The sequence below is a fragment of the Nicotiana tabacum genome, chromosome 9 (assembly GCF_000715075.1).
Source record: "Nicotiana tabacum cultivar K326 chromosome 9, ASM71507v2, whole genome shotgun sequence".
NCBI classification, from domain to species: Eukaryota; Viridiplantae; Streptophyta; class Magnoliopsida; order Solanales; family Solanaceae; genus Nicotiana; species Nicotiana tabacum.
In genome coordinates, this window is record NC_134088.1 from 83932141 (window position 1) to 83959920 (window position 27780).

Consider the following 27780-nt stretch of genomic DNA (forward strand, 5'->3'; position numbering starts at 1 on the left):
CTTTAGCCTCGCCACTACTTCGTCAAAGTTAGGCTCAGCACTTACCAGTGCATGGGGTCGGTTGTACTGATACTACACTCTGCACTTCTTGTGCAGATTTCGGAGTTGGTCCCAGCGGCGTGCTATAGACTTGCTCGGATTTCAGCTACTCAGAGGAGACTTGAGGTATAACTGCATGGCGTCCGCAGTTCTGAAGTCCCCGTCTATTTTACTTTAGATGTGTATTTATTTTCAGATAGCTTTATTTTATTCAGACCTTTATTTGTATTATTCTAAAAGCTCGTGCACTTGTGACACCAATTCTGGGATGGTATTTAGATACCGTTGTTTTTATGGATTATTCATTATATTTCAGACTTTACTTCCGCATTTGTTCTTTGATTATTAATAAATTTAAAAATTATTTTAAAAATAGATAATATTATTCTAACGTTGGCTTGCCTAGCAAGTGAAATGTTAGGCGCCATCACGGTCCGAAGGTGGGAATTTTGGGTCGTGACACTTAGATTTTACTTGCACATTTTATCTCAGTCTCTGTTATTATTATTGATACTTCATATCATTGCTGTTTGGGCTGATTTCATGATTATTGAGAGCCTGAGAGACTGGAAAGATTTATGACTGAGTGAGGCCGAGGGCCTGATTGTGAGATATTGATACCATAGCACGTGAGTTGTCCGTGCAGCACGTGAGTTGGCCGTACAGATCCTTATGTTATACTATAGCACGTGAGTTGGTCGTGCAGCACGTGAGTTGGCCGTGCAGATCCTTATATTATACTATAGCACGTGAGTTAGCTGTGCAACATGTGAGTTGGCCGTGCAGATCCAGATATTTATATTATGGCACGTGAGTTATCCGTGCAGATTATAGCGCTTAGGTTGTAGGAGCCCCTCCGGAGTCTGTACACCTCCCAGTGAGCGCGGGTACCCATTGAGTGTGAGTGCTGAGGGCTGAGAGCCGAGCGATGAGTTGAGTGACTGTTGCCTGAGAGGCTGTACTTGCTTTGCACTTGTTGTTGCACTTGGTTGCTATCTGTCATTGTTGTGAAATCTCTGAAAGATTTTTATCCGGATTACATGAACTTGAACTGTATAAAATTGATTTGACTTAAACTGCCGGATTTGAAAGCATGTCTATTCTTTGCTAGAATTACCAAAAGTGAACTATGACTGTGTAGCTCGTCATTATTTTCAGTTCCTTAGTTATTATTGTTACTTGCTGAGTCGGTTGTACTCATACTACCCCCTGCACTTCGTGTGCAGATCCAGGTGCTCTCGGACATAGCGTGTGTTGATTTTTCCGCACAGCTGATTTTTCGGAGATTCAGAGGTAGCTGCCGTGTTTCGCAGACCTTGTCTCTCTTTCTCTATCTCCTCGTTTACTGTATTTTGGTCTTAGACTATTATAGATCTTATGTTCCAAATTTGTATCTGTCACGACCCAAAATACAACTAGTCGTGATGACACCTAACCCATCCCGTTAGGTAAGCCAATTTTCAACTAACCAATTTCAATAATAATTATTAAAGAAATTTAAGTGAATAAAGATCCTGATCTTATACAATCCCCAATAACTGGTAGTACAAATCATGAGCTTCTAAGAATAGAGTATACAAACGGAAATGAAATAAATACATAGTCTGTTTGAATAATACATAAACAGAGCTTTTATAAATCTAAGGCTACCCTGAACAAGAGGCAGCTATAACATGAATGCAGGTACATCTTCAAATCCCGCAACCATCGAGCACGGCAACAATAATAGCCAATATCTGCACGCAATGTGCAAAAGTGTAGTATCAGTACAACCGACCCCATGTACTGAGTAAGTAACAAACCTAGTCGTAGGTTGAAAGTAGTGACGAGCTTCCACCAAGGTCGGGTCCAAAACCAATAGTCCACAATAATCCATAACAACATAAAGCAAATAATACTAGAAGTAATTCAGGGATAAAATACTCATCCAAATAATGACTTCAAAAATAATAGTTCTTTCTTTCAAATACAGAAAACCCAAATCGTTTTTCGAAGTTGCCAATAATATGAATAGTTTGAAAACAATAAATTTCTCCAAAAATCTTTTCAATAATAAATAATATGTTTTATTTTCCTTCCGGATAACCCGTGTAAAACAAATGCATCATTATGCCCATCTATCAAAATGTGTGAGAAATCATGAATGATGTGATGTTTTACAGCATGAGGAAAAATACATCTATATGCCTGTATGTCATGTGTGCATGCCAATGCAATGCAACTTAGTGATAAAATCATAAACAGCCCCTCGGGCAGAACATCACTCATATACAGCCCCTCAGGCAAACCTCACAGTCACTCGTGCCACTCGGGTATACCTCACAATCACTCTTGCCACTCGGGCATACCTCACAATCACTCATGCCTCCCAGTCACTCAGCACTCGGCACTCGCACTCAGTAGGTACCCGCGCTCACTGGGGGTGTGTACAGACTCCGGAGGGGATCCTTCAGCCCAAGCGCATGCTACACGGACAACTCACGTGCTGCACGGACAACTCACATGCTACACGGACAACTCACGTGCTATAATAATAAAGTATGTTGCAGGCGGGCAGCCCCGATCCACACTTATCCTCACAATCATGCCCTCGGCCGATATCAAACATGTTGCGCCGTGCAACCCGATCCCATAAATATGCAACATGCTGCGGCGTGCAGCTCGATCCCATAAATATCCTCACAAATAAGGCCCTCGGCCTCACTCAGTCACAAACCTCTCAAGCAACTCGGGCATTTCAGTAAAACAGGGCATTCAACCTAAAATATTTATATGCATCAAAATAGAGTCATAAAACTGAGTTATGATATGCAACGAAATGAGTATGACCGAGTATGAATTTTCAATTTAAAATAAATAATTCACAGCAATATGACCTCTGTGGGTCTCAATAATAATGGCACATAGCCTCAATCATGATTTTTAATATGTTTTTCATCTCAATATCTTTAACTCATAAAACTGCATGGAAAATGCCAAGATTATTTAACTACAAATTCTACAGAAATAATTATGTCACAATTTCTATAGTGCACGCCCACACGCCCGTCACCTAGCATGTGCTTCACCTCCCAACAATTCACAAAATACATATATTCAGGGTTCATATCCTCAACTCCAAGATTAGAAGAGTTACTTACCTCGAACAGGCCAAATCCAATGTCGAGCCAGCTAAGCAATGCTCCAGAAATCCCATTCTGCGCTTATCAACTTCCAAACGGCTCGAATCTAGTCACAATAATTTGATCCAGCCCACAAAAATTATAGGAATTAAATCCATATCAAAATACTAATATTTTTTCAAAAATCCGAAATTGCATCCCAAAAATTACCTATGGGGCCCACATCTCGAAATACAACGAAACTCACAAAATACGACAACCCATCCAATTACAAGTTCAACCATACTAATTTCACTCAAATCCGACTCCAAATCGGTATTCAAACTTGAAAAATTCGTTTTGTGATATTATAGAAATTTTCTTCTAATTCTCTTGAAGATTCAATAATCTTACACCAAAAATAAAGATTAATTCATGGAATATAATCACAAGGGAGTTAAGAACATTTACCCCAAGTTGTGTGAAAAATTTCCTCTCCAAAATCGCCCAAACCGAGCTCCAAAATGAGAAAAAATCTCGGAACCCTCGTTTTAAACACTGCCCAGGCATTTCCGCACCTGCGCATCCGCATTTGCGGACAAAAATGTGCGCCTGCGGAAAATAGCCAGCCCTCTAAAATCTCGCATTTGCGGTGCTATTCTCGCATCTGCGGGCTTCGCAGATGCGCATTCCCCTTCGCACCTGCGGTCGCCTCACGCCAGCCCCAGTCCGCATATGCGCCAACGCCTTCGCACATGCGGCCTAGCAGATGTGGCAAATTCCTCGCACCTGCGAGAACTTCCCAGTCCCACTCTTGGCCTCTTCTGCAGCTTATTTTCAGCACATGCAGCTTCGCACCTGCGATCAAAATCTTCGCAGGTGCGATCACACTAGTAGGCAGCAGTTCCAGCATTTTCTTAAGTCCAAATTTGATCCGTTAACCGTCCGAAACTCACCCGAGGCCCCCGAGACCTCAACCAATTATATCAACAAATCCCATAACATAACACGGACCTACTTGAGGTCTCAAATTATACCTAATAACATCGAAACGACGAATTACTCCTCAATTCAAAATCAACAAACTTGAACTTTTAAATTCTACATCTTGTGCCGAAACACATCAAATCAATCCAGAATGACTTCAAATTTTACGCACAAGTCACATTTTACATTATGGACCTATTCCAATTTTCATAATCAGATTCCGACCTCGATATCAAAAAGTCAAACCCCCGGTCAAACTTTCCAAAAATTCAACTTTCGGCAATTCAAGCCAAATTCCACTACGAACCTCCAAATAATTTTCTAGACACACTCCTAAATCCAAAATTACCATACAGAGCTCTTGGAATCATCAAAATTCGAATCTGAGGTCGTTTACGCATAAGTCCGCATCCAGTCACTATTTTAACTTAAGTTTTAAACCTTGGAACTAAGTGTTCCAATTCCTTCAAAAACCTCACTGGACCCGAACCAATTACCCCATCAATTCACACAACAACTGTAAAGTATAATTTGAGAAGTAAATGGGGAAATTGGGTTGTAATACTCAGAACGACAGGCCGGGTCGTTACAATATCCATATTAGATGCTCATGTACTCAGTGACACCGGGTTTTGGGAGTGGTTGTATCGGTATTTGTAAGATTTGTGGATTTTATTTAAATATTATATTTTCAAACTTGAAAGAAGTGGTTCATTGAGATTTCGGCTTGCCTAGTAGTGAGATAGTCACCATCACGACATGTTAGAATTTTGGGTCGTGACAGATCTGTCGATGAATGTAGACAGAGAAATGATTGGCCAAAATAGAAAGACGCTATCTAGGCAGAATTAGCGTCACTTGAAAAACATAAAGTATTCATACGTATAGTCCGAACACCTGAAGGAATAAAAGCCAGTGGGATACACATGAGTTTTTGTGCGAAAACGAAATGATAAAAATGAAGTCGTTAGATATAAAGCACAACTTGTGGCACAAGGATTTTCGCAAAGATTTTGCATTGATTATATGGAGACATATTCTCATGTGGTGGATGCAATCACTTTCAGGTATCTTATAAATTTGGCAGTCCATAAAAAACTTGATATGCGTTTGATGGATGTTGTCACAGCCTACTTGTATGGCACATTAGACAACAAAATTTATATGAAAATTCCCGAAGGGCTTAAAGTTCCTGAAACTAATAAAAGTTTTTGGAAAACTTGTTCAATAAAGTTTCAAAAATCCTTATATGGATTGAAACAATCAGGGCGAATGTGGTATAATCGCCTGAGTGAGTATTTGCTGAAAGAAGGGTATAAAAATGATCCAATTTGTCCTTGTGTATTTATAAGAAGGCCTGAACCTGAATTTGTTATAATTGTTGTGTATGTTGATGATCTAAATATCATTGGAACTCCTGGGGAGCTTCCAAAAACAGTAAACTGTTTGAAGAAAGAGTTTGAAATAAAAGATATTGGAAAAACAAAATTTTGTCCTGGTCTACAAATTGAGCATATGAAAGATGAAATTTTTGTCTATCAATCAACTTATACCGAAAATATCCTAAAGTATTTTTATATGGATAAAACACATCCATTGAGTACCCCGATGGTTGTGAGATCACTTGATATAAATAAAGATCCATTTCGACCTCAGAAAAATGATGGAGAGCTTCTTGGTGATGAAACTCCATATCTTAGTGCAATTGGGGCACTAATGTATCTTGTAAATAATACTCGGCCAGATATAACTTCTGCAGTAAGTTTATTAGCAAGATTTAGTTCCTTTCCAACAACAAGACACTGGAATGGTGTTAAGCATATTTTTAGATACCTCCAAGAAACTATTAATATGAGATTATTTTATTCTTATGAATTCGATTCACAAATGGTTAGTTATACAGATGCAGGTTATTTGTCTAATCCATATAAAACCTGATCTCAAACAGGCTATCTATTTACTTGTGGAGGTACAACTATTTCATGGCGTTCAACAAAACAAGCTTTAGCTGCTACATCTTCCAATCATGCAGGGATAATAACTATTCATGAGGCTAGTCAAGAGTGTGTATGGTTGAGATCCGTGACTCAACATATTCAACAACTGTGTGGTCTTTCTTTAAAAACGAAGATTCCAACGACATTGTATGAAGATAATGGAGCTTGCATAGCTCAACTTAAAGTAGGATATATCAAAGGAGGCAGAACAAAGCATATTTCACCAAAGTTCTTTTTCACACACGATCTTCAGCAAAATGGTGAGATAGATATTCAACAAATCTGTTCAAGCGACAATCTAGCAGATTTATTCACTAAGGCATTGCCAACATAACATTTGAAAAGCTGAGACATAAGATTGGAATGCGTCGTCTCCGAGATATCAAATAAAATTTTCATCAGGGGGAGTATAATATGCGCTGTACTCTTTTTTCCTTAACCAAAGTTTTGTCCCAATTGGGTTTTCCTAGTAAGGTTTTTAATGAGGCATCACTCAATGCGTATTACAAGATATGTGTACTCTTTTTCCTTCACTAGGCTTTTTTTAGTAAGGTTTTAACGAGTCACATTATCTATGAATATTTAAGGGGGAGTGTTATGAATACATTGAATTTGTGAATGTCCAACAACTCATCCATGAATCATTTTGGATATACATGAATATGTTATTACATTCATTTAATATCTTGTAACTCTCAAGTAAATTGTACACTATATATACGGTATTTCTAATTCTACAAAAGACATCAATAAGATAGACTTGAATACAACTTGATAGAAGAAAAATTTTATTTATATTTATTGGCTTATATTGCTATAATTTTATAGTAATAATTTTTTTTTTTTTTCAAATTACAAAATCCTTTTCCTTTAAAAAAGAATGATTTGCGGCGTTGTACTGTATTTTTATGCACTTCGATAGTTAAATTCGTCGAACTGATTGCAAAATCAACCACAAGCTGTCAAAATCATAACCCCACTGTCCGCAGAAGATGCCCCCTGCGACCCCTCAGTCCACCGCCCCTGCCCCTGCCCCTGCCTCCGCCTCCGCCTCCGCCTCCACTGCCGTCGCCGTCGCTTCCACCGCCAATCACCGTCAAGGAAACCCCAATCCCAACCTTAACCCTAACAGAATTGACCTAAAGAACGCCAACAATCTCAACAGAGCAACCAATTCCCGTCTCTCTTCCGTAGTAGACTCCGATATGCCCGACCCGAATTCCTCGACAGGCGCCAATTCCGCCGGCCATCCCTCCTCTTCAACGCCGATCAAAATTGACGGATGCGAGGAGGACATAATTTTGGGCAAGTCCAAGTACTTGCATAAAATGGAAGTTCTCAAACGGCGGCACCGGCGAACGAAGCAACTACAACGTATATACAGAGACTGTTACTGGGCGTTAATGGAAGAAGTGAAGCTTAAGCACAGGGAATATTGCTGGAAGTATGGAACGAGCGCTTTTCAAGAAGACGAAGATAAGACTAAGGATGGCGGCACTCTAGGGGGAACTGGAGAGAACAACAATGGCAATAATGCAGTTAATAGCAATACGTGTGGGGTTCATGGCTGCAAGTCGAAGGCAATGGCACTTACGAGGTTTTGTCATATGCATATATTGTCGGACTCCAAGCAGAAGCTCTACAAGGCTTGCAATTATGCCATCAAAAGGTTTGCCTTTTATTCTTTTCTACTTTGTGTTTGACAGATTATGTTTTTGCATTTTACACATTTACCATAAACATATTTCTAAGCTTTATATGTCTGTGTCTCTCCGAATAGGTAGGTTGAACTTATCATGCCCTAGAATATATAGCACTGCTACTTGTTAAACCTATTAATTCAAGGAATATGTAGTACTACTTGTTATTTAGTTAGCCTGAGTATGATTACTAGGCGAAATCTGCTGACAGTGGAAAAAGATAGTCTCTTCTTTTGTGGAGTAATTTTTATACCAACTAATTGATGGCTGGTTGCGCTTATTAAGATATGAACGCAAGAAATACGTTGCTTGGAGAGTAATTCACAGTGATGTGTCCTTCCTGAATTGTTTCTGAAGCAGAATTCATGCCCCTAATTTTATGTTTTATTGCTTAACCTAATCTGGATCTAATAATTTTTTTACTTACTAATAAAGAAAATCTTTATCTTTTTACTCAATAGGAGTTTTACTAATGTAGAATCTAACTATTTTTTGGTAATTTGCTGATATTTTTGAAAATGATACCTTTAGTGAGTGAGATTGGTTCATCATGAATTGACAACTTGTTTGGGACGGAAATGTAGTTGTTGTTATAGTGAGTAAAATTGGTTGCCTACACTGTATCCAGAGCTGCAAATTACCACGTTATGACTTGTAAGTTAGTATAAGTAGGCTAATGTCGTTCTTGCACGTGCATATTGTGTTCATTTACTGATTAATCTGTTTGGTTATGGCTTTCATTAATCAATATATCATCTATGCCTCAATCCTAAGTTATAGGGGTCGGCTTTGGTAGTGTCTTAATTAAAAGAAAATTATTCTGTTTGGTGATCGTGTCTTTTACTATTATGTGTGAGCCCAGTTCAGATAATTTTGGCGTGCTTATGAATCGATGCTTGTCAACTCTCTTTTATTATTTCCATTTAAGAAGCAATCAGAACTTTTTGTTCAAAATGATTCACCGAATTGCCGTTGTCGTGAAATGCTTGCATCTATTAGCATGCTTTTCAGTTCTCATCTTTGTCTCTAACCTGCTTCCATGGAGGGCTAACACATGCCAATGATGCTCCTTACTTCACATATGCACGTTCTTCCTCCATTTGTCTCATCTTATTCCCATAATTGATATATCCAATCTATTTGTTCCACAAAGACACAACCTTTAAAGAGCCATTTGTCCACGGTAGCCTCAATATATATTGTCCTCTGCCGCCTAGACAGATTTGCACTACATATCAATGTTATTGGGAGTTCCTTCTACTTCTATTTGCTCAAACTTCAAGTACTGAAGCCCTAGGATATCCTGAATCGCCTATTCTACAATTAGAAGGTGTATGCGAACACTCAAGTGATCTCTCAAAAAATTAAGCTGGACTGCGATCAAATTCTCTACTCTATTTTTAGCTTAGCGCCTTAGCCTTAAAAGAAATGTCTTCCTTCAGTTCCAGAATCCACATTATAGCAGCATATAATCTTTCATTAAAAAGTAATCTTGTCAGTGCTATATTTACTGCTTTCAAGTTGTCTCCATGTTGTTATTCTTAAAAAAAAAAGGTTGTCTCCATGTGTTGAAAGGATTCTGTGAAGATGGTTTCCTTTCACCATTCCGTTCTCGAATTCACCTGGTTTCAATTCTGTTGGCTTCATTTGTTACTGTAGCAGCAATGGCAGATTGTTTCTAACGGGAGTTTCTTTGCTCCAATGATCATCCCAGAACTTTAACCTGCATCTCTACCCTACCTTTAAACTGCTGCTTTATGAAGTTCCCATCCTTTCATCATGCCTTTTCATAGGGACCAGTAGAGGCACCATTAACACATCCTTTTTTTAGTATCAGTGCCAACAGCACTGATCCATCTTTGATATCTGCTTCATATTAGCAGGTGATCACTTAGTGTCACTATCTGGTTTCTTCCATGCTATATCTCCAAGCCAAATTATCCAGAAGAGCTATCTTAAAGTTAACAACCTGAATTATTGAAATAAAATAGGACCAGGGAATTTGCCCATGAACTTTGATAAATCATGTACCCTTTGCTGTTTCCATCCGAATAGAAATCTCCTTGTAGTCGCTTTAACCTATCGCAATGGGATTTGGTGACATAAGCCTTTTAAAGTTTGTAAAAGGTGCAGGATGAGTGTTCTTTTTTCCTTTTCTTGGGTGATTGGTAAAGTAAAAATAAAAAAAATTAAAACTAAGTGCTTGTTTGGCTAGAGTGAAATAGTGCTTGTTTCGATGGGCAAAAAAACATATCTCTTAGAGTAAAAAACAAGTTACAGCATTTCTTTATTGGTGTAAAAGTAGCTTCATTGATTATATAGACCAATATATGGATTTTCTGGAGTAGCTAGGGAGATGTTCTAACTGACTATATGGATATGCCCAGCAGTCTTGTGTAACCTTTTGGTACCATCTTGGTACTTGGTTAATAAATCATTACCTTAGAAAAAATAATAATTTTAAACCAAGAGGCAGGGTCCAAGATGTTGCATAAACTATAGACAATATTGGGAATGAGATGGACTAATGATGTACGCATCCACACACATGCACATACATAGGGACAAGAGGGGGGAAACTAAAGCAATGTGAGCCAAATTGAAGTTTAGTCACTGCGATGAAAGAAGTTCGAATAGGTCCAAATGTCTTTGACTTGTTTAGGATATGAGCCTTACACTACAATATAAAGGCCTAATGCACCCAATTGCAGTATATGCACTTTAACGTCTTTAAAGCATCTGTTGTTGCTCTCTTTCCAAGTGGACCAAAACAAAAAAAAACAATTACAATTAGGAAGAGTCTACTACGACTTACATTTGACTTTTTGGATCTCATACCTTGCACAAGAAAATGAATGAGAATTAACAGATTAGGTTTGCTAACGTGGGTAGTCCAAGGTTCAAGCACCATTTTCAGAACTATTTTATTGAAGATGAGATGTTTGGCAGCTTACATAATTAGTGTAAAGTAGTGATTATTTTCTGTTTTATCAAGGTTCTCTATTTTTCTGGAATATTTTGTGAGCTTTTACTGAAATATTCTACTCTTGTGCAAAGATTGCTCTCGTACCTAGGAAGCAAAAATTTGTGTGCGAGGGTAATTTTGGTTCTGGAAGGTTGGAAGGTAAAGTAAACGCACTATAGGTAGTTGGCTTCACTTATATTCTGAAATCCTTTTAAGGTGGATTAGGTCATGTGGTGCTTGTTTACCAGTTTAATGTTTTTTGATCATTGGAGTTCACTCCCTCAGCAACTATGCTTTGTTTTGAATTGTGTACTGCAATTCTAACTTTCTAATGTCATGGTGTAATGCCTATTGGATCTAGTTATGATTCGTAGGATTTATCTTTTCCTTCTTTTCAGGTGATACTACTTGTTATTCATTTTGTTCCGGCCCATTTATGCTTAAACCTTCCATATGATATTAACCATCATTAATTATTTAAACCCATAAATTCCGCCAAATTCAACCTCAAATCTGCACTAAATTGAATCCTAAAAACTAACCTTCATGCTATGTTGTGCGGACGGTCTAAAACAGCTGCCACACACGTGTCGGATCCTCCAGAAATCCACTACTTTTGGAGGATCAGACATGCACCCATCAACATTTTCGGAGAGATCGAGCAACATAGCCCCCATGCTTTTTAGTAAATAAAGGAGAAACTCTCAACTGTGGTGATCATTATTTCTTGATAATGGAGAGATTTCCAACTTTTCCAGCTTCAAAACACGATGGAAAATGGGTCTCCCTATGTCCTTCTCCGCTTAAATAAGAAATACTTGGTTCACTAGCCAACATTTGAACTCGTGATGTACACCTGCGCCACGTTACGCGTTGTGCTACCTCTTCCGTTTAATTAACTTTCATTATTTCATGTGCTAGCAATGCTCATTTAAAATCTTTCTCCCAATGAGAAGGCATTTTGACATTTCAATTGAGAGGTCGAATTACCATTTTCTATCTATTAGCCATCACCATAACTCTAACTTTTTAGATGCACCTTTCCTCAAAATGAAATTTATATGGATTTACCACGTAATACAACTCATTCCAAGTCTGAAGCCTTTGAGATTGAAAGCCCCCAGCACCCTCGGGGGGGGGGGGTCCCTGGAGTGAAGCACGTGAAATTTGGCGTGAGCCTTTCTCGTTATATTATCTGCTGACTTTATGTATCTCATTTATGCTTCAGAAAGCTACCAACCAATTGGACCTGGTGATATATTTTTATTAGAGTTAATGCGATTTAATCTTTTAATACAAAAAGCACCAAGTTGGTACACACAGGTAAATCCTATTGGATGCAATTTATCTTTCTTTTTCTTTTTTTTTTGATTTCGATAGCAAGAAAGACTGAATATTAGAATCCAAGACGCTTGGACGAATGATAACAAAAAACAGAAAAGACGCAAAAAACTGGTAAGGCCCTCATGAACACACCACTCAATAGTTATAATTGCTAACTCTTTCTTCTTGTGCTTGTCATAATTTATGTTTGTTTCCATTCTTCTCAATTAGATTCTAATTTTTAGCTTGATTGCTTTCTTCCTGCCTTCATCTTCCTGCGTTAAATTTTACAGAACAGCCTCTAGTTCTCTCCTCATTTTCCATGTCGATGCCCTAAAACTTTCCAAAGGATTTAACGATTAAAAAAAAGCTTTCCAAAGGCTTTATCTATCCTTCATTCCAAGTCAGACTTTTGATCCTCTTTCATCCGGGTTAACGTGTTTGACTCAAAAGAGGCCTAGCATAAAAAACAATATATTCATATCTCTATTTCACAGTGTTAGAGTCAGACTGCTGTGTACTTCCCATGTCACTTCCATCTGTGGAAATAGAGGAAACAAAGAATGAACTCCTGATATTCTTTAAGTCCCTTTCGCTAGGATGATTAAATTCCTTAGCTGTTGTCTTTGGACCTCTTATCAGAAAGAAATTTGGGAACTTCGCAACCCCTTCTCAGTGACTCCGTTAGTTCAGGTTTGCTTTCCTAATTCTGTAAATTGCTCTTTCGGGTGATTTCAATTTTCATCTACGCTTCTGACCTTCTCTACCTTCACTAATAAAATGTTCTAACTTATACTATTCCTCTTAAGAAAAGGGGACGTTTGCTAAGTTTGAAGCTTACTTCTTCTGGTGAAGCTTACTCCTTCTGATGCATTGTTTTCCATCATTAGGCATCTCCTTTCGTTCAGTCTTGTTTATTGTCTTATCTTCCCTCTCACTTATTCTTTGGATCTCAGTAGTGGGGTAAAATATCTGCCCCAGGTTGTTTCTTACTCGGAAATCTGTAGCCCGTCTTGATTTCTGAGTTTGGCCAATATTTTGATATGATTCTGGCCCATTTGAGGTGATCTATAATGCCCGGAGTTTCGAACCCGTGGGGCAACTGGAGTCGGGTAAGACCACGAGAGATTTCTCATATATGAAAACAAAGTCATTCTCTATTCCTTTAAAAGCTCTCCTATTTTATTCTCGGAGAGGTAGATGGATAATGTCTTGTGCCCTACATAAGCTTTCCTTCTTCCAGTGGCAGAGTTGTGTAGGCATCTTCACCATGCCCAATAATGTCCATTATACTCCAAACTAGTTTAATAGCACAGACCACAGTCGGTGCCACATGGAAATGCAACAGGAGGTCCACTCTGCCCAAACAGCTGCACTACTCATGAAGCACCGACTAGCATAGTTGAGCCTCCTCTGCCTCAAGTTCTCAGCCGTCAATATCATTCTCCTTGTTACCAGCCATTGGCGCCCTAAGAATCAAGATCCATAAGTGCAGGAAGCCCGAGTCCTCTCTTAGCAAAATTTTGCTGTAGTATAGCTTCATTGAAAAGAGTCCACCTCTCTCAATCCCGTCTTCACAAGATATGTTGGTTAGCATATCTTGCATTCTGCCTGTAGAGCATTTCAGTTGGAATCCAGCTACCTCCAATCTATAGGTTCTTCTGAGCCTCAGAACGCATGATACTTCTGAGCCTCAGAACGCATGATACTTCTGAGCCTCAAATCGAGTGAACTTGTCTGTCTCGTGTCCTGCATATTTACTGAATTCCATCTCTCTCTTCTCTGGCTCAGTACTGTATATATGTTGTGGAAAATGATCCTCTACGTGTTTTCTCCAACCACCCGTGACCCTAAAAACTAATTCTGCTGTCATCCGATACACTATATGTAACATTGCCACTAAGTCTGCGCAATCCATGATGTTTCTTCATAGTGTACACCTGTAAAGATTGGTGTTTCTCAATAGTCCTCAACCGAAGGGTTGCATGATTTTGAGTCCTTCATCCCCTTCACAGTCCCACATTTTTTTGAGGTCACAACCCTCCATAAAGCATGTTCCTCAGTCTTAAATCTCTATAACCATTTTCCTAGCTGTGCCTTGTTGAACATTCTCAAGTTTTTCACCCCGAGGCCTTCCCATTTCCTCGGGGACATGATGGCATCTCTATATGGTGCAAGAAATTTATAATTCAGCCAATGCACGCCTGATTTCTCTCCAGTTCCCTTAGCAGGTGGTCAATTTTTTCTTGTCATGCAGATTAATATTCATATCTCAATTTTGCCCAGAATTGCCATTCTCCAATTTAAATTATCTGTCTTTCTTTTTATTTGGTGCTACTCTTTGATACAGACTCCTTGCACTTTTAGCTGGTTCCCCATATATGGATCCTTTACTTGTAACCAAGTTGTTCAATTCCCAGATTCTTTGAGTAGAATGAGGCTCTCTTGGTGCAATCCTCACAACCATATTAAAGGACCATGTTTCAGTGCAGTTCTTGCCAAACAGAATTGACAAGATCAGGAAGGTATTCTTTCCTGCGGGGAAAGTTTAGTGATTTAAACTCCAATGAAACCAAACAAAGAACTCTCCTCAAGTAGCAAGTCCAGCAACTCATGCTTTGCAATAGAAGGAGCCGCTGATTTCTTTCTTTTTCTTAATAGGAGACACTGATTCATTGACGGCTTCATGGCAATCCCATTAGGATACCCAGGGGAAAAATGAGGACCAAACACTTGCCAGGAGGTCCAAAGATTCCGTAAAAAGACCCAATAAAAGCAACCTTTTACTCTTTGTTGATATCTATTGTCGGTTTATTAAACGCCTTTGCTTTGCTAAAATTGATGAAATGATGTGTAGCAGTAGCTAGGGTTATCGCTTCATGGGTGAAACCATGCGCGTCAAACGATGATGTGCAAAGTGATCCAAGCGAGAATCAGTTGGTTCTTTGAATCTCAACTTTGAGGAGCTGGATTAACATCAACATTATTATATATTGGACATTTTTGAAATTAGAGTTTTTGTTCTAATGCACTAAACTCCTATATGTTTGGTTTTTTCCCCCCTTAAATTTTTGTGAATTGTCCGCTTCACTTAAAGTAAGTGTGCTCCCTGCACTTCATCACTCTCTTTCCCTTTTATCTCACATCCTTCACCTCCAAACCCCCCCCACCCCTCAAAAACCCCCCACCCCCCACCCCAAAACCAAAACACACACACACCAAGCTTTACATATGCACCAAAGTATTCAGTTAGTGAGCTACCTGCCACACCTTAAAGTGCTGAGTTTCCTGGCATCAATATCTTCCATTTTTGTTTCTTGGAGGCAAATACATCATGCCTAAGCGTTGAAATTATCCTTAACCCGTAATTAAAGGGACCATCACCCTTCTAATGTTGGGTTTACTTAGTTGAAATTAATTGACATGTAAATTAATTGTTTCTTGGAGGCAATTGCTTCTCTTTAAAAGAATCTGAAATTAATTGGACTGTTTATAGCCTAGGAAGAGCCCCACGATGGAATTTCGTCTTCTAATCCATGTAGAATCTTCACATCCCTAATGGATTTCGTAACTCTTCCCTTTGTACTTGGAAAATTGTAAATATTTGAGTGCCTTAACGCCTTCAGTAGTCATTTAAATTCTTTTTTAGGTTGAATTGTACCCTTATCTCACTCTTATCTTCTTGCAAAAGTTTAAATTACTCAGCCTTAATCACCTCTTGTTGAAGTTACTGGGCAAATCCCAAGTCCGTTATTCAACTTTTGGGATTTTAGCGTATTCGCAATATTCTAACTGTGCGAAATGCCTCGCATTATGCCTTCATCGTCGTGTCCTTAAACAGTTCTGTTTGTCGTCATGTTTTGGCTTGGAATAGGAGAATCCCTCTTGGATACGTTGTCTGCTCTGTTGTTCCCATCCGTCATTTACTGGAATGCAGGATGAGAATCCAGACAGCCATTGTCAAACTAAATAGTTCCCTTTGATGGATATATGCAGCAGGAATGTAGTGTGACAGTTGTCAGGGGGCTGTTTATTTGCTTGGTGGAAAGTGTACGAGGAGAGAAAAACTTTTGCTAGAGGTTGCTCTACGTCTACCAAACATGCGATTAGTATAAGTTTAGAGTCACAGTTAAATGAACTCATTTTACTTGCTTTGAGTAGTTGAAGACTACTTGATTCTCCTTGAAAAAACAATTTTACAAATCCAAGTAGAGGAGTAGACATGTTTACGCCGAAGAATTATACTATATAATTTACAAGCAATAAAGTGCAGCCCGGTGCAGTAAGCTCCCACTATGCGCGGTGTCCGGAGAAGAGCCGGACCACAAGGGTTTATTTTACGCAGCCTTACCCTGCATTTTTACAGAGTGTTTCCACGGCTCAAACGCGTGACCTCCTGGTCACATGGTAGCAACTTTACCAGTTACGCCAAGGCTCCCTTTTATAATATTCAAGCAATAGTATTTGAAAAAAGCTGGAGGTAGGCCTATACCAGCAGACTCCTTCAAGATCTAGAGCAGTCTGGGCGAGTAGCCTGTTCGGGTTGCTTGCCTCGAGGTGACACGCGTGTGCTAGTTTGTTGCTATGCGTGGCATAATATATTTGCTCACAGCTTGCTCGAATTGGTGGTGTGTACTGGCTAGCTATGTTGCTCGGACTCTCCAAAAATGTCTCCAAGTGTGTGCCGGATCCTCCAAAAGTAGTGCATTTTTGGAGGATCCGACACGGGTACGGCAACATTTTTGGAGAGTCCGCGCAACATTGCTGGCTAGTCAGTTGGTCTGCCGGCAGGGCATTGGTGCCATTGCCAATGGGCTCCTGGGCACTTTAGGACCATGCGATGCTCTGGTGTTGCGGTTGCTTGCACCCTGAGGCATGGCGCGAGGTATGATAGGGAACATCTTGTGTTGTGAGTCATGGAGTGTAATAGGACAACAGCCTGTGACATGGTCCTCTTTGCTTGTATAGTCTTTAGGTGTGTTGTTAATGTTGCGGAAGCCGAATATATAGAGAGAGATTAAATCACAACTACTATATCTTAAGGTAGCTAATAAATAGTAAATGAGACAATAATAAAATGAACACCAGAAATTAACGAGGTTCGGCAAAATTTGATTTTTGCCTAGTCCTCGGACACAATCAACTCAAATTTATTTCACTCCAAAAATACAAGTGAAATACTACAAGAAAGAAAGAAGATTCAAATGCCTTAGGAGATAAGAAGGCAAGTGAGAGATATTTACAAATGAACAAAACCCTTGCTATTTATAGAAGAGAAATGGCCTTAATAATGTCATGCATGACATCATATTAAGTGTGAACATGCAATGTAAATGCATGAAAAATGCATCTACCAATTTCTTCCTAAAAGGAGGCTTCAAATGTTCACACTAGTTCACATTAATCTTGTCAAAATTCAACAAATCTCCACCTTGGCAAGATTCCATTTTTGCAATTTTCTCTTACTGATAAATTTTGATTGTGTCTTCAACTCCAATCTTCAAAGTTCAACAATGTTGATCAAGTTCAAACAATGTTGAAACTTGATCGCAGTCACTACTTTTGTTAGCATATCGGCAGGGTTGTCTGTAGTCCGAATTTTCTGCACCATGACTCCACCTTCTTCTATAATATCTCGTACAAAGTGATATCGAACATCAATGTGCTTCGTCCTTGCATGATAAACTTGGTTCTTTGCTAATTGGATAGCACTCTGACTATCACAAAATAGTGTGATGTTTTCTTGACCAATACCAAGATCTCTAAGCAACCCTTGAAGCCAAATTGCCTCCTTTACAGCCTCCGTAATTGCCATGTACTCTGCCTCAGTAGTAGACAAAGCAACCGTTGACTGCAAAGTAGACTTCCAACTAACTGGTGCATTTGCAATAGTGAAAACATAACCAGTAGTTGATCTACGCTTGTCCAAATCACCCGCATAATCCGAGTCACAATATCCAACCAGATACTGACTATCTTCCTGCTCAAAAATCAATCCAACATCTACAGTATTACAAATATACCGTAGAATCCATTTCACAGCTTGCCAATGCTCCTTTCCAGGATCATGCATATACCTGCTTACAACTCCGATAGCATGTGAAATATCAGGTCTTGTGCAAACCATTGCATACGTCAAGCTACCAACGGCATTCGCATATGGCACTCTTGACATATACTCTTGTTCAGCTTCATTCTTCGGCGACATAGCAACACTAAGCTTAAAGTGAGGAGCAAGAGGAGTGCTAACCAACTTCGTGTTCTCATTCATGCCAAATCGATCTATTACTTTCTTCAAGTATTCTTTCTGAGATAGATATAGTTTCTTTGAATGTCTATCTCTTTTTATCTCCATGCCAAGAATTTTCTTCGCCTCACCTAAATCCTTCATCTCAAACTCCTTTCTTAGTTGAATCTTCAACTTCTCAATTTCCTCTTGACTTTTGGAAGCTATCAACATATCATCAGCGTATAGGAGAAGATATATGAAGGATCCATCTTCAAGCTTGCGCAAATACACACAATGATCATATTTGCTTCTTTTGTACTTCTGCCGCAACATAAACTTATCAAATCGTTTGTACCATTATCTAGAAGATTGTTTCAATCCGTACAACGATTTTTCAAGTTTGCACACCATATTTTCCTTTTCAGCAACTTTGAATCCTTCTGGCCGAGTCATATAGATTTCCTCTTCCAAGTCTCCATATAAAAATGCAGTTTTTACATCTAACTGAACTAGTTCCAAATTCAACTGTGCTACCAAAGCAAACAAAACTCTAATGGAGGAGTGTTTAACGACCGGAGAAAACACCTCATTGTAATCAATTCCCTCCTTTTGAGCGTACCCTTTGGCCACCAATCTTGCTTTGTAGCGAACATCTTCTTGGTTAGGAAATCCTTCTTTCTTTGCAAATACCCATTTGTACCCAATTGCTTTCTTGCCCTTCGGCGAGATTGGCCAATTTCCATGTGCAATTCTGATGAAGGGACTGCATTTCTTCATTCATGGCAATCCTCCACTTATCTTCTTTTGAACTTTGGACTGCGTCTTTATAAGTGGTAGGAACACCATCAGCTACAATTGAGGCTGCACAAGCTACCGTCTCTATGAGACGAACATGTTTCTTTATTGTTCTTTTTGGCTTGCTGGTTGCTATTGATTCAAGTTGTTGTTGGGGTTCTTGAGTTGGAATCTCCCCTTCCACTGACTCTTCTTCAAGGGGAAAATCTTCTATTGTTTCCTCGTTTTCTCCCTGTGTTGGGAAAATTAATTTTCCCTCAAACTCCACCTGCTTTGAAGCACCATCAGTTTGTTTGACATCTTCAAATGTCACCTTATCTATTATGGCAGATTCATCAAAGGTAACATCTCTGCTGAATATAACTTTTCTTGTCTCTGGACACTATAATCGGTATCCTTCGACTCCAGAAGTAATCCCCATAAATATAGCTTTCTTTGCCCTCGGATCCAATTTTGACTCTTTCACATGATAATATGCAATTGAGCCAAACACATGTAAAAAATTGTAATCTTCAGCAGGTTTTCCATACCATTTTTCAAATGGTGTCTTGCCTCCAATAGCGGCAGATGGTAGACGATTAATGAGGTGGCATGCATATGTTATTGCCTCAGCCCAAAATTCTTTGCCCAAGCCAGCATTGGACAACATACACCGAACCTTCTCCAGCAAAGTCCGGTTCATGCGTTCTGCCACTCCATTCTGTTGTGGTGTATTTCTGACGGTGAAATGTCTCAAAATTCCATCATCTTCACAAATCTTATTGTAAAGTTCATTTTTGTATTCTCCACCATTATCTATGCGAAGACACTTTATCTTTTTGCCTGTTTGAGTCTCTATCATCGCCTTCCATTTGAGAAAAATTCCCAGCACCTCATCTTTGGTTTTCATAGTATACATCCACACTCTCCGGGAAAAGTCATCAATAAAGGTTACAAAATAGTGTTTTCCACCTAATGAAGGTGTTTTGGAAGCACCCCAAACATCAGAGTGAACATAATCCAAAATACTTTTAGTATTACGGATTGCTGTTTCCAAATTTAACCCTTGTTTGTTTCCCCTTGACACAATGCTCACAAAATTCCAAATTGCAAGTCTTTACTCCTTTTAACAATCCTTGATCTGATAAAATCTTTAAGGATTTTCCTCCAGCATGTCCCAAGCGCATGTGCCATAGCTTGGTTGCTTCTGCCTCCTTGTCATCACTGGATGTCACTGTTGCTGTCCCAATAACTGTACTACCGCGATAGTGGTACATGTTATTATTTCGCCGGATTCCCTTCATTACCACTAGTGCACCAGAGCATATTCTCATTACCCCATTTTCTGCAACGACTTTGAGCCCTTTTGACTCTAGGGCTCCTACAGAAATGAGATTTTTCTTCAATTCCGGTACGTATCGAACATCTATTAATGTTCTTATCAATCCATCATGGTTCCTTAATCGGATTGAACCAATACCATATGCGGTAAGAGGATTGTTATTTGCTGTGTGATTAACTCCACATTCTCCTTCTTGAAAATCAACGAACCAGTCTTTGTTGGGACACATATGATAGCTACAAGCTGAATCCATCAGCCATATGTCATATGGTTTGAATGGCTCAGTTGTAACTAGCGAGAAATCAGAGTCGTTACAATCAGCTACATTTGAATCCATGACAGCCTTTCCATTATTAGGTTTGGCCTTGTTTTTCAACTTTGGACAGTCTTTCTTCCAATGCCCCTTTTATTGGCAAAAGGCACATTCATCTTTGCTGGGTCTGGATCTTGACTTGGATCTTCCTTTCTTCGTTCTCATATGATTTTGAGAACGACCTCTCACGACCAGTGCTTCTCCTTCTCCACTCTTTTGTTTTTCTCTCTTTCTTTGTTCATAGCTGTACAAGGCAGAACAAACTTCTTTGAGAGACACTTCATCATTCCCATGAAGTAGAGTAGTTTCTGGGTGCTCGTACTCATCGGGAAGTGAACTTAATAACATTAAGGCCATATCTCCATCACTAAAAGTCACGTCCATATTCTGCAAATCTGTCGCCAACTTATTAAAGCTGGTGATATGATCATTCATTGTAGTACCAGGAACATATGTGAAGCGTAACAGTCTTTTTTTCATGTAAAGTTTATTTTGACTGTTTTTCTTCAAGAATTTATCCTCCAACGCATTCCACAATTTACTTGCAGAAGTTTCTTTTGTGTATGGATACTTCTGTTCTCTTGCGAGGTAAGATCGAATGGTACCACAAGCAACACGGTTGATAATCTTCCAATCTCCTTCTCCGATGTTGTCTGGTTTATTTTCTTCTATGGCAATATCTAGCCCTTGTTGAAAAAGGACATCAAGAACCTCAGCTTGCCACATCCCGAAATGTCCTGACCCGTCAAAAATTTCAACTGCAAATTTCGCATTTGACATAATTCTTGTCATAAGCGAAGATGCCAACGACGTATTACTGACACCCGATGTGGACTCTTCATTTTTATTATCTCCCATTTTGCTATAGATACTATTTATTTGCTAACAGTACAGAACACCAAAGTAATTCTTTTCTGATGTGGAAGTTCAGACTATGCTGCAACCACAGAGCATACTAAGATAGAACCTTGGCTCTGATACCAATTGTTGCGGAAGCCGAATATATAGAGAGTGATTAAATCACAACTACTATATCTAAAGGTAGCTAATAAATAGTAAATGAGACAATAATAAAATGAACACCAGAAATTAACGAGGTTCGGCAAAATTTGATTTTTGCCTAGTCCTCGGACACAATCAACTCAAATTTATTTCACTCCAAAAATACAAGTGAAATACTACAAGAGAGAAAGAAGATTCAAATGCCTTAGGAGATAAGAAGGCAAGTGAGAGATATTTACAAATGAACAAAACCCTTGCTATTTATAGAAGAGAAATGGCCTTAATAATGTCATGCATGACATCATATTAAGTGTGAACATGCAATGTAAATGCATGAAAAATGCATCTACCAATTTCTTCCTAAAAGGAGGCTTCAAATGTTCACACTAGTTCACATTAATCTTGTCAGTTAATTGTTTGCATGGTTTAGTTTTGGCATCCAGTACTTATTTATGATGCGTTGTTGCTTCATTTTGCAGTTCGCCGACGGGGCCCATACTTTGTGGGAAGCCAATATTGAGGTCAACAGTTCCTTCCTACTGCTCTCTTCATTTTCAGAAGGCTGAAAAGCATGTGACGCGGGCTTTGAAGAAGGCAGGGCTTAATGTCTCTAACACAAGTAAACTGGCCCCCAAGTTTCATGTTATAGGTGCGGAATATGTTAACCAGATTCAAAACAGAAGAAGAGCTGCACAAAAAGCAACTTTAGAGATTGCTGAGGTAAAAGAGGAAAACAGCTCGTAAGGTCCAACATCGCGTAAAAAACAAGCCTGTAAATTTTCCTGGCAAATTGGTGAAGCAGCTATAGTAGCAGTATATTTTGGTTAAATAGATTTCGCATGGGAGGCTGAACTTATGACTTGGTGGAAGAGCTTGTATTTGTATAAAGAAATATTTTGCTTATGCTGGTGTTCTTATGATCCGTGCATTGTTGAAGAATTATTATAGAAGGAAACACAACAATTTAATTGTATTTAACCGATATTTTGGTTAAAACAACGAACTTTGGTTAAATAAAGTTCATTTTGAACTGATATCTAATGGTTGCTGTAGTTCTTGTTGGGCTTGGTTATCACAGGAGGAATACCTTATTTGTTTATGGATGTAGGGAAGCTACTTTTCCTAACGGCAAAAATGAAGTTTTTAACCCAAATGGTCAATTGAATTTAGGAGTAGAACATTTTTTTCCCTATAATCATTCTGAGCACACGATTCTTTAAGTTGGCAAAGACTAAGTAAATTTTGCTTCAACTAACAAAACTCTTGAAAGACCTAATTGCAATCGATCGTTCCAGCTCAAAGTTAGTTCTAAAAAGTCCTTGGAAGTTCCATCAATTGAACCACTAACGCTTGGTTTTGGCGGACTTACAAGACCTTTAGTGCTTAGCTTAATATAAATAGAAATTGAAAAAACGAATTAATTGATTATTGAGTGACTAAGTTGAAGTGTGAGATAGAAATTAAAAATACGTATTAATTGCAAATCCCCCAAATAGATGACACTGGGTAGCTCATGTGCTTTGAAAGTCAAATACTTAAAGAAGACAGCTAATCTTATCACTATAAATAATTGCCTTTGATTGCGAATAACTCCAAACAGACAGATGATAGTTTTAGAGCACAAGGAGCTCTACTTAAGTTGGATTTCAATAGTATAAGAAATGTCATATGTGCTCCACAACTAATGGTGTCATCTCCCTACAGAGAGGTATAATCAACCAAGACTGAATATTAGTCCCATTTTGTAGATTGGTTAGGACCTTCCTTCTATCGCCATGAACAATGATACACTGATAGACGAGGATAAGGTTCCAATCTGTAATCTTCATATCATGAGTTTACATGATGAGTTGTCCAGTTTTTCTACCACACAAGAACTTTCATTTGAGCTATGTCTGAACCACTTTGAAATATGTCTCATTTCTTTATGTAATTAACTCCTGAAATTCTAACGACGAAAGGTTGCGTGTCTTTATCTCTTTGATAAAAGACAAACTCTTTGATATACAATTCGATGTACGAAATTGGAAGAAGAATTATTGCTTTTCAAGCGAGAACTATGGTCCAGGGTTTGGACTAGAAATTGCTGGGGGTTTGCTTTTGATAATCAGTAAGTAGACACATATTTATTGAGAGGGCATTTTCGTTTTGATCACCCAAGAGTACCCTCGTTACAAAGTATATAGCATATAAAACAAAGACCTTTTGTTGGTTTTAGTCTTTATTTTGCAATAATGAGAGGGCAAAGAATCTTTCTAGGTAACTTTCTCAAATTTCACAAATATATGTGCACATTCTTCATTATTAGACTACTCATGAGTTGCTAAATTATTATCTCTACGATATAATTCGATGATTCTCACCTACTTATAGTGCAGTTGAGTGTATTAATATATCCATACGCACATATATACACACACGTTGAAAAATTAATTTAATTATGATGCCATGATTGGTGAACGGAGGGGTCTATACATCTCACACAAATGACTTGCTTGTACTTGTCTAATTGCAAAATTAAAGAGATTGAATGGTATCTATCATTGGACACATAAGCAACAATTCGGCCAAACCTTATAGGTTTAGATCGTTTTATAAATATATATTTAAGTAGTCTAATGTTTTGCAGCAAACATTGACATACAGGGAGTTTTCATTTGCACATATACTTGTGAACTTTAACACTATGGCAAAAAAGGTAGCAGTGATCTTGTTGATGATTTTGGCACTTCACTTTCACGTTAGAGAAGCCAATAGTGACATTAACCCTTTAGCTGATGATACTTCTACTACTAAAGGAATTGATGAAATAGAGAAGCTAAGCAATTTGCTGACAGGAATGGGCATGCGCACAAGGCTACAAACTAGTTGTTCTTGCTATAATTGTGCTACTTTTCACTGCTACTGCAGAGGTTGTAGTTCAGAAATGTGCTGCATATAAATGATAAATATCTATGATGCCGATCAAATGAAAGGAGATCAATTGGAGGAAACCCCTCTTTTATTTGAATAATTAATAAGAGTCTGTTATAAGGAGTAACACAGTTATTCTTTACAGATTTTAGTTCCTACCATAATCTCTTCAAAGTATCTCATATGTCAACTCAATGATATCTGAATTATTTTCATATCTTCACAATATAAAAGATTTATATACATCACACATGCTCTAGTCAATCTCTCTCTCGCAAGAAGCAAACCAAAACAACAGGGTTTAAATAGCAGCTGCCAAACAATCCAGTGATATGGGAGGATGGTTCATTACACAATTAATTTAGTGCAAGGAACTACACCCCTTAAACTAGCATATATGTATATATTCATTAAGAACCTGAGGGAGTATAACTAACATATACATACAAAAATAACTCACTATTCTTCTCTTTATGGCGAGATCCAAAGGCATCAACGAAAAGACGCATCTTGCACACAATTTGGCATTTATCCAGTTAACCTGAAGCAAAAGCTATATAGACATTTCAGCAGACTGTGACTGGTATGAACAACGCCTGAATTTGGACTCTGGCTTAGGCTGCTGCAAGTAGATAAATGTAGGATCGTTTGGGTCGACATAACTGCAAAATTAACCAAAATAAGAATTGTATGAGATCATATAATTTCATAGTACAAAGAGCAAGCAATGTGACATACGCATGTCTAGTCATCTCATCAACTGGTGTTTGTGCTGCTTCATGAGGATCTACACGAGGCTTTGCCCTTGAACGTCGGTAGCGCCGTCTCACTTTTCCAATTAATTTAAAAACTAATGGGATAAAAGTCTCATAACCACCTTCATTGAACAAAATCTTAAACGAATGAGGAAGGGTCGTGTTTCCATTAGCCGCTTGTACAACCTGAATTAAACTATAGCATCAGTCATCTGAAGTAGGGTGCATTGTCCAATAATAAATAAAATTTGTCTATTCTACTTACCGGATTAACATATCCAGAAATGTTTTTGCAGAAGAATATTGGCTGGTTAAATTTTTCACCATGAACAAAAAGCTGCAGAATGAAGTTAATTTGTGTCAGCTAAAGCAATTATCGGTTCTAAGTTTTGTTGCCTATCCCCAGTCATCAAAATAAGCCACGAGTTTGTATCAATATAATTGGGAAGATCTTAGTCTACACATGTCCGTGTGTGTTTGTATGTATAAAACTTCATCTCCTTTGAACCTACTGACTCTAATTAAATGCCGGATCAACCTCATCAAGTCAAAAGCATATAGCAAAATCTAGACAGTATGACACAGGCACAGCAACAAGAACAGAGATATAAGCAAGTTGTGAAGCACAATTCGACTAAGAGAAGATTGATTTGAACCAAATGTTATGAACCATCTCACATAACCTCACGGTAGTCATCACAAGTCCAATGTTGTCAAACATGAAAAGTGATACGTACATTTATTGGGCCATTAAGCGCAAAGCAAAAAATGAGACAGGATTATGAAGAAAAGCAATTGATGGAAAAGATAAAAGAATATATATGTAGCAAAACCAAACAGCAATTACAAAGAAAAAGATTTGGAAAAATTACAATTAGGTGAAATGTTTAATGTTTAGTGTTGCCTCTTCACGACAGCCTATGGGCAATGAGGCGCACACCTTAACACCTTGGTGCCTACAAGCGTCACTTAAGATAGGGAAGTGCACAACCTATTTTCTCCTAGGTACAGGGCTTAATCGCGCCTCAAGAAAGCCTTTGACAGCACCAAGTCTAAGACAGAAACCCCAACAAATAATAGTATAGACAATGCTCTTTGCTTCTCTTAATGCGGGTATTCAAGACAAGCGATAACGTTACGAGACAACAATCGACCAGATATAGGCACGTGCACAGTATGGAAATTCAAATGTATGGTACTCTGAAACCTTCATTCAAGATTCTGGTAAACAACTTGAAGTATGGAGTTATTTAAAAAAAATGAAATATTTTGAGATAATTAAACGAGAGGGCATATGGCTATCCTGGAACCTAAAGACATTAGTCATTAACCTAAAGTGTTGCAAGATCAGATAAATCTAAACAAACATAAATAGGTAGTGTAAAGAATCAAACAAACAACATTGTGAGTTAAGGCCAGAAATCATTCCCACACGAATCAAAAAGCATATATTTCCTACAAAATCAGGCAATTAGAAGCTAGAATGATGATCACTACATACCAAGGGAATATCAAAAGCAATGAAGTTGTCTCTAGGGTTTTTTGCAACAAAGACCATCCGGATATTGGACAAGTAGATGGTTCCTTTTGCTTGTACTTCTCCTAAACTGCAAAACCAAATAAATAATCATGTCAACCCAAACATCATTAACTATAAAACTAAAACAGCATTTTGGTCAGCACAATGAATACATAGCGGAAAAAGAGAGAGAGAGATGATGAATACCGAGGAATATTATCGATCTCAAAGTCAACGACATCGCTGGCGAAGACAAACAATTCGTTAAGGTATGGCATTGGCATCCCATGAGGAAATAATTTAGGATTCAATGCCATTTCTTTAATTTGATAGGATTTTGTAGCTAGTGATGAATATTGAGGGAGAGGTTAATAAGAATGTTTTTGGGCTATTGTTTAGGAATGTTTTGACTCCCCCCTATATTTATGGCCCCTACCCCTACGTGTTAATCAAGTTACTTTTGTATACGTTCAAAACAATCATTTATTAATTATGTTAGGATAATTAATAAAAAAGAACTATAGGTGTTTCACTAATAATTTATGTTGTTTACCGCGTAGTGATGTCGATACTCAAATTAAACCACGAGTCTAGTACTTACGGGAAAGTTCTGGTATAGATTTATTTTTTGATATTTTCTGACCTATCACATCACAATGTTTTTCAATTAAGTTGAGGTTGAATTGTGTTATCTTCTAATCTAATCCAACTACTTGGTTAATTAATTATTTAGAAATATTGGCAGTATCCTATAAAGACCTCGGTAATTTATTGGACGACTTGTCCATCCTGCAAGTTGGAACAGATGAGCTCGCACCAAA

General features: G+C 38.3%; 2 protein-coding genes across 2 annotated transcripts; one reads left to right on the forward strand and one right to left on the reverse strand.

The window, feature by feature from the left end:
* The first annotated feature begins 7036 nt into the window (after positions 1–7036).
* Positions 7037–22805, forward strand: LOC107778625 (uncharacterized). The gene is made up of 2 exons (XM_075221793.1): positions 7037–7793; positions 22252–22805. The coding sequence occupies exons 1-2, from the start codon at positions 7117–7119 to the stop codon at positions 22514–22516; spliced, it is 942 nt and encodes a 313-aa protein (XP_075077894.1). The 5' UTR covers positions 7037–7116; the 3' UTR covers positions 22517–22805.
* Positions 22806–25018: 2213 nt separating this feature from the next.
* LOC107830174 (uncharacterized) lies at positions 25019–27373 on the reverse strand. Its single transcript, XM_016657653.2, has 5 exons — positions 27167–27373; positions 26942–27047; positions 25706–25777; positions 25424–25626; positions 25019–25347 (listed from the first exon to the last, which is right to left on the reverse strand). The coding sequence occupies exons 1-5, from the start codon at positions 27274–27276 to the stop codon at positions 25239–25241; spliced, it is 600 nt and encodes a 199-aa protein (XP_016513139.1). The 5' UTR covers positions 27277–27373; the 3' UTR covers positions 25019–25238.
* Positions 27374–27780: the final 407 nt, after the last annotated feature.